This window comes from Anguilla rostrata, chromosome 16 (assembly GCF_018555375.3).
Source record: "Anguilla rostrata isolate EN2019 chromosome 16, ASM1855537v3, whole genome shotgun sequence".
Classification (NCBI taxonomy): domain Eukaryota; kingdom Metazoa; phylum Chordata; class Actinopteri; order Anguilliformes; family Anguillidae; genus Anguilla; species Anguilla rostrata.
In genome coordinates, this window is record NC_057948.1 from 8,017,786 (window position 1) to 8,032,067 (window position 14,282).

The 14,282-nt window shown below is 40.4% G+C and overlaps 1 protein-coding gene across 1 annotated transcript; it reads right to left on the reverse strand.

Moving 5' to 3' along the window:
• Positions 1-429: 429 nt before the first annotated feature.
• Positions 430-8,495, reverse strand: LOC135242299 (guanylyl cyclase-activating protein 2-like). Its single transcript, XM_064313319.1, has 4 exons — positions 8,006-8,495; positions 6,608-6,757; positions 5,744-5,834; positions 430-1,684 (listed from the first exon to the last, which is right to left on the reverse strand). The coding sequence occupies exons 1-4, from the start codon at positions 8,198-8,200 to the stop codon at positions 1,563-1,565; spliced, it is 558 nt and encodes a 185-aa protein (XP_064169389.1). The 5' UTR covers positions 8,201-8,495; the 3' UTR covers positions 430-1,562.
• Between the last annotated feature and the right edge of the window lie 5,787 nt (positions 8,496-14,282).

Below are 14,282 nucleotides of genomic sequence, written 5' to 3' on the forward strand. Positions count from 1 at the left end.
AGGGGTCACCAGGAACACCAAGCGGATAATCTGCTGTGAGCTAGTGGAAGTAAACATGCGGTTTACAGCTAAGAAGATTTAACTATATTTTCATGAACAGGACCAACATGGAACTTACCGCACTGCATAAAGAAATGCCACTAATCCAGGCAGTGAGGTGATTTCAGGTCATGGATGGCAACACAATAAATTATTGAGAATAATGAGAATATTGAGAATAAGTGTCCTGATTTCCATACTAAATTGAATTTCAGTATTACAAGACATGCATCATACACCAATCTGTTAGCTCTTAGAAACAATCGCCTACAGTACAAAATTATAGTCACAATAATACATTATTTGGATTTCCCATATATTTTTGAGCCTTTGTTTATATAACACACAAACAGACAGAATCGACAAAAGAAATGACAAGGGACAAGCAAATTCAATCAAATATTTATACTCATACAATGCTACAGACACAGAACATAAATAATATCCATAGTGTCATGAAATCACAAGCAGTGTGCAAGTCTGTGGCATGTCCACAGTTACTATGTGTGTGAATTCTGCCATTACAGTAGACTGCCCTTAAGGCTTCCACTGCTAAAAATGAATCGCCTGTATGCTTAATGAAACCATTATTCTACTTTTCAGCAGTGACAATACAAAAACTCATGATTTAATATTTCTGACCAAACTGAAGAATTCTAATACGTTAGCAAAATAAATTCATTACTGTAACAGAATTTACAGGTTTTGAATATTTAAAAAATGCTCAGCTTGAAACTACTCATTGCGATTGGCAGTTCACTACTGACATGTTTGTCACTCAGCACTAACTGTGGATCGTTGAGTTGTTCAAACTCTTCAAATGAATCACAAACAAGCTATCCTTTCTGGTCCCCATTCAAGGCATCCATTAGCATTTTTCTTCTTCGTTAAAGAATATTTAAAATGATTTCCGACATGCTGTAGTGAGCAAAAGGTCTTTAAAGTTTCTTGGTAAAAAGGCTCAATTTGGCAAAAAGTTCCAATTTTCTTTTGCCCATTTTCATCTGATTGTTATTCGTCGTGCCCAAATGCTGTGCGACACTGAAAATAAATACAATAAATAAACAAATAATGATACGTATCAAAAATATATTCTAAAATGTCCGCCTTATCAATGAAAACAAAAACATAAAATAAAATCAACATTATAAAATGCACATAATATTATTAGATCACGATTAAGTTGTACCAGGGATCCTCTTACCATACACAAAATATTTGACTATTCAGTAGTGACTGAGTCTTAGCTGTTGAACACGTACTGCTGGCAAGACATTCTATTGTCAAAATCACATCAGTATTCTGTTTACCCACAATTCCTCCAAGCCACACCCACACACTTATGGTATGGAAAAACCCGTCACCACACAGAGAGGCCTGTACTCCAGGAAGGATCAGCCAATTCCAGCATGGAAGCTCTGCCGAGCCCCTTGCCAAAGCATCCTTCACAAGTCTCCCTCAGGGAGTCACCACACGAGGGGCTGTAAAAAATCTTTTAAATTGAGAGTAGCATTTTTTGAGGTTCATGATTTCTTTTTCCAGTTTTTTATGAACCAGCCGCTGGCATTCACGTCCAGTTTGAGCAGGTCCATGAGCCACTGGTCTTTCTGGGCACCCTCCATGAACTCAGACAATGAAATCTGACCTGGAAAAAAGAGAAAAAGTGTGACAAAATATTCCATCATGCGTTAAAACACAGTTTCATTGTATTAGAGTGAAACAATGAATAAAGAGGATTTCTATATCTATTTCTACACAGCCTGGAGCCAAAATAAGTTACACTGTAAAGCATATTGATATCACTTAGCATTCATAGCCCAAATAAACAGGATTATTCTCTAACTGTAATGTAATAATAGGGAAACTGGAAATATGGCTGATACACTGTATGTCACTGCTTGACACAGTACAATCTTCTATCAATCTTTCTAATCTTTGCGGACTTTATTTTGACACAAGGGTCACAGTTTTTGTTCAACAAAATGGCCGCCGTGTCAAAGCCATAGAGAACGAAGAATGTCATCCCACAGAAAGTGCAGCAGGCATGTCACAAGGCATGAAATCACCATCGCTAATCCGCAATCTGTTGACAGTCTTTCTCAGTACTGACATAGTGCCATCTACTGGAAATGAAAGGCCTCACAAGTGTCATTTAATTAAAACACTCCTGTCCTGATCAATTAACAGTTCCACCATGACAATACAAAATAAACATCACAGAAGTAGAAGGTACAAAAGACAGAAGGCACATTAAACCGAAACAATATTAACCCTTTGAAGAGTAGGCTTTTTCAAATGTTACGTAAGAAGTTGTGTAAGTCACTCTGGATAAGAGTGTCTGCTAAATGCCTGTAATGTAATGTAAAATTCTAAGTCAGTGTTCTACAAATCCATTGATTCCAATCACCAGAAGTTAAGGCCAGTTCAGATCAAAGATTCGCAATGAGACGAAACGGTTTTAGAATGTTGCAGTGAAAATTGCAGAGGTGTGAACTGGTTAGTTGCAGAGCGTCTGAAGCCATTGCCTGGGGTCTCAAAAGACCCACCCTGTCAAATCGCCAAGTGCAGTTTTAGAACGTTTACAATCAGACGTCTTGGAATTTTGCAAGTTGCATCCAGTCTCGTTGCAAATCATTGATCTGAACTGGCCTTTATACCAGCATTAGAATGTTAATTAAGAACATTCTAATCACATACACTCACCAGCCACTTGATTAGGTACGCTTTTCTAGTATCGGGTAGATCCCCCTTTTGTTGGAACCAGGTGCTGGAACCATTCCTTAGGGATGATGGTCCATGCTGACTTGATAGAATCACGCAGTTCTGGCAGATATTTCGGACACGCATTCATGCTGCGAACCTCCAGTTCCACCTCATTCCAAAGGTGCTCTATCGAATAGAGATCTGAACTGTGCAGGCCATTGGAGTTAACTGGAGTCACTGTCATATTTGTGGAAACCTGCCTGAAATGTGTGCTTTGTGACATGGCACATTTTCCTGCTGTTAGTATCCATTTGAAAAAGGGTAGACTGTGGTCATAAACGCAATGACCAGTCAGCAACGGTGCTTAGGGGCAAAATGTGTGCTAAGAAAACCTTCCCCACACCTTTACACACCTGCCAGTAGCCTGCACGATTGACGCAAGGCAGGATGGATCCATGGGTTCATGCTGTTTAGGCTAAATTCTGACCCTGCCCTCTGCATGTTGCAGCAGAAATCGAGATTTTTCAGACCAGGAGGTGTTTTGCCAGTCTTCCAGCGTCCAGTTTTTCCTGTTCTTAGCTGATAGGAGAGGAAAATGGCACAGTATCCACCACTGTTGTAAACTGCTGTTGTTTGAGCGTTTATGGCCTTTATGTTTGCTTGAACAAGTCCGCCCACTCCACTGTGACCTCTGTCATTAACAAGGCGCTTTCAGTCACAGAACTGTTTATCGCACCATTCTCTGTAAACTCTAAAGCCTGTAGAGTGTGAAAATCCCAGGAGAGCAGCTGTTTCTGAAATGCTGGAACCACCACGTCTGGCACCAGCAATCATACCGCGGTCAAAGTCGCTTAGATCATGCGCCTTGCCCATTGAAATGTTTGGTCGAACAAAAAACTAAACCTCTTCACCATGTCTGCACGCTTTATAAACTGAGCCACAGCCACATGATTCCCTGTTTGGAGGACCAAGCTATTTGCGGTAGCACAAACAGGTGTTGTAAGGAGAACTAAATTTCCAACTCAAATACCATATTTAAAATATATGTTAAAAATAGTTTTAATAAGCCAGCATATATCAGATAATTAAATCAGATCAGTTTGTACAGTTTCTTAGTTTCTTGTATGACACTATTAATTACATGCTGTTTCTGTCCATGAGGCAAAAGCAAATCACTACCACTAATTTGCTATGTCTTCATGTGTCTGCTGCATTAACAATGTGTCAAAACAGACAGCTCACTACCAGCTTGCATACGCAGCATTCTTGCAAATGTCATGTAGAACTGGTACACTACATGGCCAAAAGTATGCGGACACCTGACATCCAACATCTCATCCAAAATTTACGGGCATTGATATGGAGTTGGTCCATCCTTTGCTGCACTCTTCTGGGAAGGCTTTATGCTAGTTGTTGGAGCATTGCTACAGGGATTTGCCGCCATTCAGCCAGAAGAGCATTAGTGAGATTGGGCACTGATTGGGCGATTAGGCCTGGCTGGTCAAGTTCTCCCACACCGTTCTCAAAAAAAACACTTTATTGTATGGACTTCGCTGTGTGCCCAGGGGCATTGTCATGCTGAAATAGGATAAATAAGGGCCTTCCCCAAACTGTTGGGGAAGCACAGAATTGTCTAGAATGTCATTGTATACTGTAGCATTAAGATTTGCCTTCAATGGAACTAAGGGGGCCTAAACTAAACCATGACAAACAGCCCCAGGCCACGGGGTGATCAGATACGTTTGGTCATATATTGTATCTACATGACCTGAACCACCCTGTCACCATTAAGTGTGCTGGCCTATTTTTCTCCAAAATGTTTGTGGTTATTGTGCTATTCTGTTATGCACCTTGATTGCCTAAGGGTCAGAGAACATTTTCCAGTTTTTAACAAACTGGCTAAATTGGCGCTTTTTGGATTTAAATAATTCTCTCAGTAAAAATGTCCACTGTAAAACACTGAGCAATAATAAAGGCTGATTTGAAGTTAAAAATAATAATCCACTATAACCACTGGAGCCAAATACATTGATGTCATGTGACTGCTGTTGCTAGGTGACACTGAGATCTTCAGATGAAACATGAAAGGAGTGGAGCTGGTGGGTGACATTATAAGAAACGCTGTAGGGTTTTAGTATTTAAGGGGAGAAAATATTCATTCGCTTTATGAATGCCTGCCTTTGTGAAAGTGTGTTGCGATGAACTGTTAAGCGTCTCACTTGTCCTGACAATTCACTGAAAGACTACCATACTGGTGTTTGTTTGAGCATACGATCCATTTGGCGTTAATCTCCCATGCCCCTTAAAATCAACACACACCTAGCATGCACATAGTGCATAAAGGCCATGTGCAGTGACTTTTTATTTAAAGTGTGCAGTTAGCCAAAACATGAATATTTACTTTTTTATGGATTTGTAATTATAAGTTATATTTATTTTTAAATAAAGTGTATAACAGAATTTTGATTGGCAGCCCACTAAACGTGTGCGCTGTTGATTAACCAATCAAAGGTATGTGTGTTTTGTGGGCAGCTAATTCAAATTCAATTGTATTGTAAAATGTAAATGCTTATTCAAGCAACATGGCTGCCAAATGACCATACTAAATTATATTACACTATATGACACTATAAGAATTTCTCAGTATTCAAGATTTAAAATTTTTTTAAAAATCTAAACTGAATTAAATAAGTTTCAATATCAAGGTATTTATTTTCTTTGGCTCTAAGTAGAAAAAAATATATTTGCTCTTAGGGATTTTTTAAGACTGTGCAATCAACCTAACCCTGCATCATATTACCAACCTAGCGCAATAACGCTAGATCAGAATGACAGATACTGTCCATTATACATGAACACAATTTAAGATGGATAGATGAACCATGGTAGAGTTACAACATGTGTTTAAGAGCACTTGTATTGGCAGCTTAAGTATGTTTTCCATTAGAGAATGCTGTCATACAATCTAAACATGCTGTAAAAACTTTAATTGGAAACCCACCATCCTTATTTTTGTCGACAAGTTCAAAGATTCTGTCGCAAACTTCAGCTGGAGTCATGTTGGTGTCTGTCTGCTTTATTTTATAAATGATCTGGAAATGCAAGAAAGAAGAGGACATTTTCAGTTGGTATATTTCTAGACATTGCTTAATTAAAATGAAGTACTTCAAGAATATATTCATTTTACATAGTTAATAATTTAAGATAACTGAGAAAGAAAATATAGTATTCATAAACGAAAATGTACTTAAAATTGAGCAAGTAAATGATTGTGAGGATGTAGAGATGACTAATATGGTAATATATAAACTTAATGGAAAGTTGCATACACTGGCAGGAACAGGGGCACTGTCATACGATTCATTTTCAGAAACATTTTACATTTATCCAGGGAACTCTTAAGATTCATTTTAAGCACCTACTGATATATACATGTTAATAACAGGGGTCAATTTTTATTTTTCCAGATCAATCTATTAACTTAATATATGTATAAACATTATTATAACTGATTTATAAAAAGCTTTAGAGCAGTGGTAACCAACCCTGTTCCTAGAGATCTACCATCCTGTAGTGTTTTCATTTCATTTCATTTGGCACACCTGACTCTACTAATTAGCAGTTCAACAAAATAAAACGTATTTCGATGAGGTGTGCTTTCTTATGGTTAGAGTGCAAAACCTACAGGAACAGGGTTGGGTACCACTGCTGTAGAGGAACACTCTATGAAAGTGCTCCAGGGCCTGGTCTGTAAGTACTTCGGAATTAATGTCTTCTTTTTGTGATTTTTAACTTGAAAACAAAAAGGCGAGCCAAGCCTATTTAATTATACTTCACGCTTGAACCAAATGTCTTCCTCACGTACCCGTATAATATGCTTCACTTCACTCCGGTCTAACCGTCCATTCCCGTCTCTGTCGTAGACCTTAAAAGACCACCGTAGTCGGTCCTCCAGTTTCCCCCGTAGTACAAGGTGCAGCGCAGCCACGTACTCCATGAAGTCTATCGCGTTGTCCTGCAGGTGTGCATTGACATGCAAAACAATGATCACATACTTTTTTCCGTGAGCAATAGACTGACTTCTAATACGGTGTTCTCACCACGCAAGAGATGCCTATTTTATTGCCAGTTAAATCAATAGCCTACAACCAATAGGGCTACACGAGGAGGTCTGACCCATTACGCGCGAGGTTCACTCGCAAAGAGTGCTGCTTTTATCTCTTCAGACTATACCTGGACTATCACCACTCTGCGAAGCGCTCCCAAACTGGGATCATTTTTATGACTTATGCCACACATCCTCCTGTGCCACTTTCATGTTACATGTAGTGCCATCCAGCACTTATACTGTACTTGATGTTGTAACTTGTCGTGCATCCTAGTTTGACTTACCATAGATAAGGTCGGAGAGTAATGTTTACTGTGTGAATTGGACTTAATGTGTTCATGGCTATGAACAACGGTTACAAAATGAGCATTGTACCTCATCGGACCTGTAGTCTACTTGTTCCAATGACCTGCACTTATTATACGTCGCTCTCGATAAAAGCGTCAGCCAAATACATGTAATGTAAATGTAATGTAATTTTACTATGTAGCAGCAGTTACTACGTAGCCTAACTAACTTGCTTGAGTGCTCACACTTCACTCAAATCCATGCTCTCGCGCCGCACCCCAATCTAGACCCAGTAGCCTACAGGATGTTCTGGCTGAGTTGTAGCCTATTAAAATGTTAATCTCTCGGTGCTGTAGGCTCAGAGACTGTAAAATGGCTATGGGAATGGGGTATGCCCTGCCAAGTCGTAGCTTGGCGGATGCTTTACCTGCCACCCCGTTTCAAAGGTAGTCCTGCGAACAAATGCGTTAATATTCATCCCTGTGATTTGTATAATTCAGCGTAACATGGAACAGAACCATGACAGACATTTCGTTAAAGCGCATGAAGGCGAATGTACTTTGTGATGTGCTAAGACATGTATCAATTCGATTTTGTGAACTTTTGAGTTGAACACCACCAAGTTCATGCGAAAATAGTCCCATAGTTGTTTATAGGCTATAATACGACTGACCACACGAGAGTCGTAAACCTGTTTACATTTGAAAATCAATTGGGTATTAATACGGTAAGTCACATTCCTGCTTATAAAATGTGAACTTGGAACTCCATTTTCAAGCATCATTTGCAGTTAGTTAATTGGTACAGTTTAAGATGAATTATAACCTACAATCACACTGGTAAAACTCAAAACATTGAGAAACATACCCTGTTTGTATCAAATGAACGGAATATCGTCTCAATGTACAACGATTCCTCTTCTGACGTACTTTGTATCCCAAAAATTTTCCTGAACTCATGCAAATGTAAAGTGCCGCTGGGGCATACTTGCATGAAAGTCGCATACAGTTCTTGAATTTGTGACATGTCCACCTCTTGTTCGCCGCTTTCGGATTGCCCCATAGTCGTTTCACATTCTTTCTGGCGCAAACACAACGAATTCCCCGCATTTTTCTTTAAAACGACGCATTTGTAAAACGGCACCGCGTAGCATCTTCCTCACTGCTCCGGCTCCACGCAGCGAAGTGTACTGGCTCACTAATAGTGAACCGTATTGTACTAGAACGGACAACGCAATATTTTTAGAATCGTGGTGTCTAATCCGCTGACCTCGGATCACAGTTCAGCGCAGAAATAATTCCTCGCTGTGGCGAACTCTTGACCCTGCGGTCACATCTTCAAATGACGAGGGGATAAAACATTTTCAGGTTTTGTAGCCAGGATAAAAATAAGTGCAATGTTGCGCTCTCGATTTTAACCCGTTTGCACCGCCATATTGTGAACATTTGTACTTTAAATGGGACTCCTATAGACTATAGTAGCCTACATGGCTTCCCACCTCTCTCTGTCTGTTCAGTTTTCTCCCTGCACTCTTAGCATCTTTGTGGATTCATCTTTTTATGATTCTTTTCCTCCACCGAGTGGAGGCAAATGAGTGTGTATGCTTTTCATTTTTAACATCTGAAATCTCACATAGGCCTACATTTAATTAGCACCATCCAAAAAGACACTTAAAGTGTCCTCATGCAAGTTCTCCACTAATCCCTTTTTTCTTTCCACACACTCTTTCTCTCTCTTCCCCTCTCCTCACTCCCTTCCATCCAATTTTACGCATTTCCCTCCCATCCCTGGTCCCCATGCAGGGTGGCCCAGTGAACCATGTGACTCTGAACACAACACAGCAGTTACAGCCCAACGGGTTTAAGTGCGATTGTGTGTATAAAGTCTTTCAGAATAATTGCTCCTACTGCAGCTTCCTGCTCCGGAATCATTCTCGTGTGCCCTACCCCGCAGCAGAGCGGGGCCCATACGGCTTTGAAGGCCCTAAAGATGAATGATCTTGTGGCCCCAAACTGGAATGTGGCTGTGGCGCCTACAGTTGAACTGAGTGGCCCAGGGATGGCTGAGGCCCCAAACAAATGCACAGTGCTTACGCCACCTCTGCCCCCGCAGTGACTCTTGGTGTATTTTTTCTGGAAGTCTCCTCCCTCAAGTCTATTTTTGCTGTGGCCGACCAATCTAATCCCTCCTTACATGCTCACAATAAGCCTGTTACATGTGCTGGTTCAGATAATATAGACAAATGAAGTCAGTGTGTTGGGTGATTATATGAATCCAATGCTTTTTAATCGAGCAAGTAGAGTGGTATTTGAGGTGAAACGCTGCAGAGATGTAAAGGAAGACACACTGAATGCTATAACCCTCAGGTTATAAATTTGCTCCAGTTTGTGTGTGTGTTTGTGTGTGCGATTGTGTGTTTTTGTGCTGCAGCGTTTCATTTCTTTCAATACTTTTCTCCTGGTTTTTACACAAGCACACACACACACACACACACACACACACACACACATTGACACCAGGGCAGGAGTCCTCCAACATTAATGTTTAGAAATGACTGGCATTACTTCAAAGGAAAATGTTATTATTTTATTATATATGAATTAAAAAAGGAACAATGCATCTTTATTATTATGGCTTAATGAACACTAAACCAGGGGATACTCAAGTCTCAAACCTGGCCCTCGTGTCCAGTAGCTCCGCCGGTTTTATTTACTATACGATAGCTAACTGATCGATTAATGTCACTGATTGGCCAGAGATTTAACTCACCTGGTGCTCCAGGTCTAAGTCTGCCCTGATACGAGGGGAAGAATGAAAACCAGAAGTACACACACACCCACACACACACACACACACACACACACACACACACACACACACACAAAAATTATTACACAGCACAACCTTCACAAAGACCACCGCGAATATGTTCTGCACATGAATATGTTTTACTTCATACTTTAGCTTTCCTGGTGGTTTAATGTTAAATTGGGGCCTGCAGACATGGCACTGGAGGGTCACAGGGCATGCTAGGTTTTAAAAAAACCGGAGAAGTTTGAGTTGTCTATGGAACTGCTTTAATTGGTCAATGAGACGCTATCATTCCAGCCAATGGAAACCCACCCATCCCTGGGCCACACAAACTGCAGCTGTGCTTTGTTCTGTGGGGCTATTGGCCAATCAGCGGAGGCATGGTTTAGATTTCATATCACATCTGTGAACCAGAACGGCACATTAACAGGATGAACCATACAGCTGCCCATTTCATAACAGTTTAACTGGTCGCTTGTCTTGAGAAGACATTTTATTTATGTATTTGTTTTGCTTTTCTTTGTTTTATTTTTTTGTTATTTTTTTGCAGGAATTGTTCCTGTCTTCTATCTTCTACTTATGAATCGAAACCTATATATAATCTTGTGGAGTTCCATGCTCTATGATAAATTAAAGATCTGATCATAAGATTGACAAGATTTTATTCTTGGACCTCCAGTACTTGTCACATTGGTCCACAATGGTCCTCCAGTGGTTTTGATACAGGAGTCAGGACTCGAGAAAAAGCCTTAAAAGACCTAAGTGCCTATATGCTCATCTTGTGAACCTTCACTTATACGGGGCAGTCATGTAACCCATCGCTGTCTCTGCTTGCTTTGCGATTTGCTGACCTGCGTACCAGTTTGGGTAGTGTGCCACCCACTGGTTTGCTTGGTTATTGCAACACTACTGGTGTGCATTCTGTTCATTAAGTGTCAGTTTAAAGTTTTCTGCATGGATGCACTTGGAGTTTCTAACTGAAAGAAGCACCATATGACATATGACATATTGTGATCACTCAAACACACTGAAGTCTAGATCTTCACTTTTAAATAATTTCTACTGATTACTCACTTTGAACTGCAAATGATAGGACTGCAAATATCATCACCTGCATGTTCCCTACATAACTAATATGCAGACTGCTTGCTAGGTTAAAATAACTTAAAAGTAAATAACAATTTACGTTAAATGGTATGCATGAATATCTCATTCCATATATTCAGCCCTGGTTACAAGAGTTGTTGGCCAAACTGCAGGTGCAGCCAACATCAATTCATCATCCATCATGTAATAATCTTGTTTCATCCCATTTATGTAATGCCACACAGTAAACAGTAATCACTCCTACTGTTAAAATCTTGTATTTCCTGCACTAACTGCTACCTTATGATGAGTTTTATATCAGATTGATTCTGTTTTTAAAAAATCCTGATACTTGATATCATGCTTTGAGATCCGATGAGATCCTTTATCTCCTGATTTATTAACTGGATTTAGGAGCAGGTTTGGCAGTTTTGACTTACTTTTCCCCTGGCTATAAGCCACACCTACTTCATTGACAAGTCTGTCGGCACAGCGCTTCAAATTAATAAGCTCTCACACTGAACACAGATGCATTAATAGCCACACCACTGTTGATTTTTCACTTCTGAAACCCAGATAAAATCTACAATCTACAAGACCATTATTCTCTTTCATGATTTTTAGTCAAAAGGCTACACTCTGTTTCTACAATTTCAATACAGTAAAAAAAAAAAAAGGTTAAAATGATTCTTCGCATATCATGAGTGTGACTGTACGTATTGTTGCCCCCTAATATCGCCCCCACCCCCCCCTTCCTTATAACGTCTGTTTAGACTTAACTAGGGCTTTGAGGCTCCTGTTACAACACAGTCAGCCAAACATGTCTTAGACGATGAAGAAGACCGGAAAGCACTCATGCAGAACACGGTGTGGATAAAATCACACACAGAGACAGAGGGCTTTGAACCGGGCCTGTGCACTTGGAGTAGGGAAGGTAAAATGTCCACAGGATGTTGGTGTCTACACTGCATCACCTGACCTCACTCATTTCAACAAACAGGATATGTTATTGACTCCCAGTGGATTGGAAAAATAATGGTAAAATCTGATGGAATCACACAGAACTTATCCTCTCTGCCCTTATAGTGATATGTCCTGCCCAGTGCCGACAAAAACCACATACTTCTCTACCCACTGAAAATAAATAATAATGACAATGAATTTGCGAAAATACAGGACGACGAATAACCATACGCGATTTAATCATTGTATCAATTGGCACCAACTGTGGAAGGCGCGTCAGTGGTTCAAGCTAACTGACTTTAATTTCAGCCATCTCCTTATTTAGTCCTACTTACCATTTTTAGCATCGAAAACAAACAATGCTGGGGCCTGACCGCCAAAAGCAATCCCCAACAAAGAGACGACGTAATCCCTCACTAGCTGAACGATCATGTGTTTAGCCGTGTCTGCTATTCATGTTGTAAAAAGCCCTTCAACCTTACGACTCCGGCTAAGTATAGAAGGGCTCCCGCAGCTGCGGCCTTATTTCTCCCGGACTCATCCTCGTTAGGCCCTCGGCTCCCGCTCGTAATTAGAAAATGTGTTAAACCCGTTAAGGTAATCCGAAATTAGCGAGTCCACCGGGTGGGCCATTGTGGCGGAGCCAGGTGAGGCCATTTTAAATCGTTAATTCTGAAGAGGTCTGTTCTTTCTGTGTAAGTGTGAAGAAAATAAAAACGTAGTCCGTTCAGATGAATTCTTGAGAGAAACCGTGCTGGAAAATCGCACTGGTGTAAATGGCCTGAGACATGTTCAATATACTGTACCAAGTTAGCTGTGAACAACACACTCCTCCCTTCAAAACTGAATTTTGAGATGTCAGATGCTTCTGTTACTTAGATTACATCATACCTCCTAAACCGCTCCCGGCCAATAGCCGCAGCTCACTCAGATTCATCACTCTGATCCGCAAGGCACTACGCTGGGACCCGTGTTTTTTCTTTTATATATTAATGATCTCCTGGATGCATGCCCAAAGTCACACTGCATTCTGTATGCTGATGACATGGTCATATACACCTCCGATAAGACCACAAATCACATCGAAGCTCAACAGTGACATGGACACCCTTCAGCCTCGGCTCAGATGTAGTCTTCTGACTTTAAACGTCAAGAAAGCTGAATGTATGTTCTTCCATTTTCCACGCAAGCAGTTCTCAACAACGGATTGCATCGCCATAGCTGACCCCTGGAAATCACTCATCAGTACGAATACCATGGCCTTACTGTTCACACTCACCTGACATTCAAACCGCATATCAAGAAACGAACAAAATGACGAGTTAAAAGAAAATTATCTTCAGCCTGATCTTACTCACTCAGTCTCATGTACATACACAATCTGAATCTTATTCTTTCTTCCGTGGTTTATAACCAATCTGGTCTCCAACTACAAAAGGCTACCTGGATCACACGACTTGGTCATACAGAAATGTTCATAAAATACTCTTATCCATTACACCATGGGCACGTGTGCACTTAGCAGTGCATAATTTTAACTTCCTCAATTCCTCAACTGTTGCCTCTTACCAACTATGAAACTGTACAATCAAATCCAAAACAATCTCCTGCCGGAAATAATCTCTGCTCTCTCATCCACCTGACATAGGTTTGATTGTATCTGGATATGAAAATAGTGTAAAAAAATATCAAACTTTTACCCAATGAAAACCCATCTCTACTTTGTGTCAAATAGTGATACATAACCTAATTGATGTGAAATTGATGCACTGATGTGAAATCAAATGTGACTGGAATTATGAGAATAACAATCTAACTGTGCCACAGATATTAAATCAGAGACACTAGTTGTGCATACTGCAACTTGAAGTTCCACAGAGACAAAAACTATCCTTCTTAGCCGTTGCAACATGTGTGGAGCAGTCCATGGGAAGGATTCTCAAGGCATATGAGTCCCCCGCTCAAGCTAGGATCCAGCCCTCTACCCTGGTACCTTCTGAGCTATGATCTCTTCTCCATCTGGTATCCCCTCTGCTGTCTTCCTATCTAAACAAATCAAAAAGGAGGGTGCATTTTTCATTCCTTTTTTAAAAATACGCTGCTATCCTCTCTCCTGGTTTTCAGTTGGTTCTGTTGTTGTTCAGGGGCCACACCATTCTGCCTTGATCCCCCCGTTTCTTATCTCCTAATTCCAAAAGTTATAAATGGTCGGGCGGAAGGGAGATTATTTCAGGATGTCAGCCTCGTAAGTCTTGTATGGGTAAACAAAACACGTGTATGCGCT

Bases quoted from the DNA above. Each gene is read 5' to 3' on its own strand.
- LOC135242299 (XM_064313319.1), bottom strand. From the start codon at position 8,200: ATGGGGCAATCCGAAAGCGGCGAACAAGAGGTGGACATGTCACAAATT. The intron at 5,835-6,607 runs GTACGTGAGGAA...TTGCATTTCCAG, and splicing joins AAGTGAAGCATATTATACGG to ATCATTTATAAAATAAAGCA. The intron at 1,685-5,743 runs GTGGGTTTCCAA...TCTTTTTTCCAG, and splicing joins TGTCGACAAAAATAAGGATG to GTCAGATTTCATTGTCTGAG.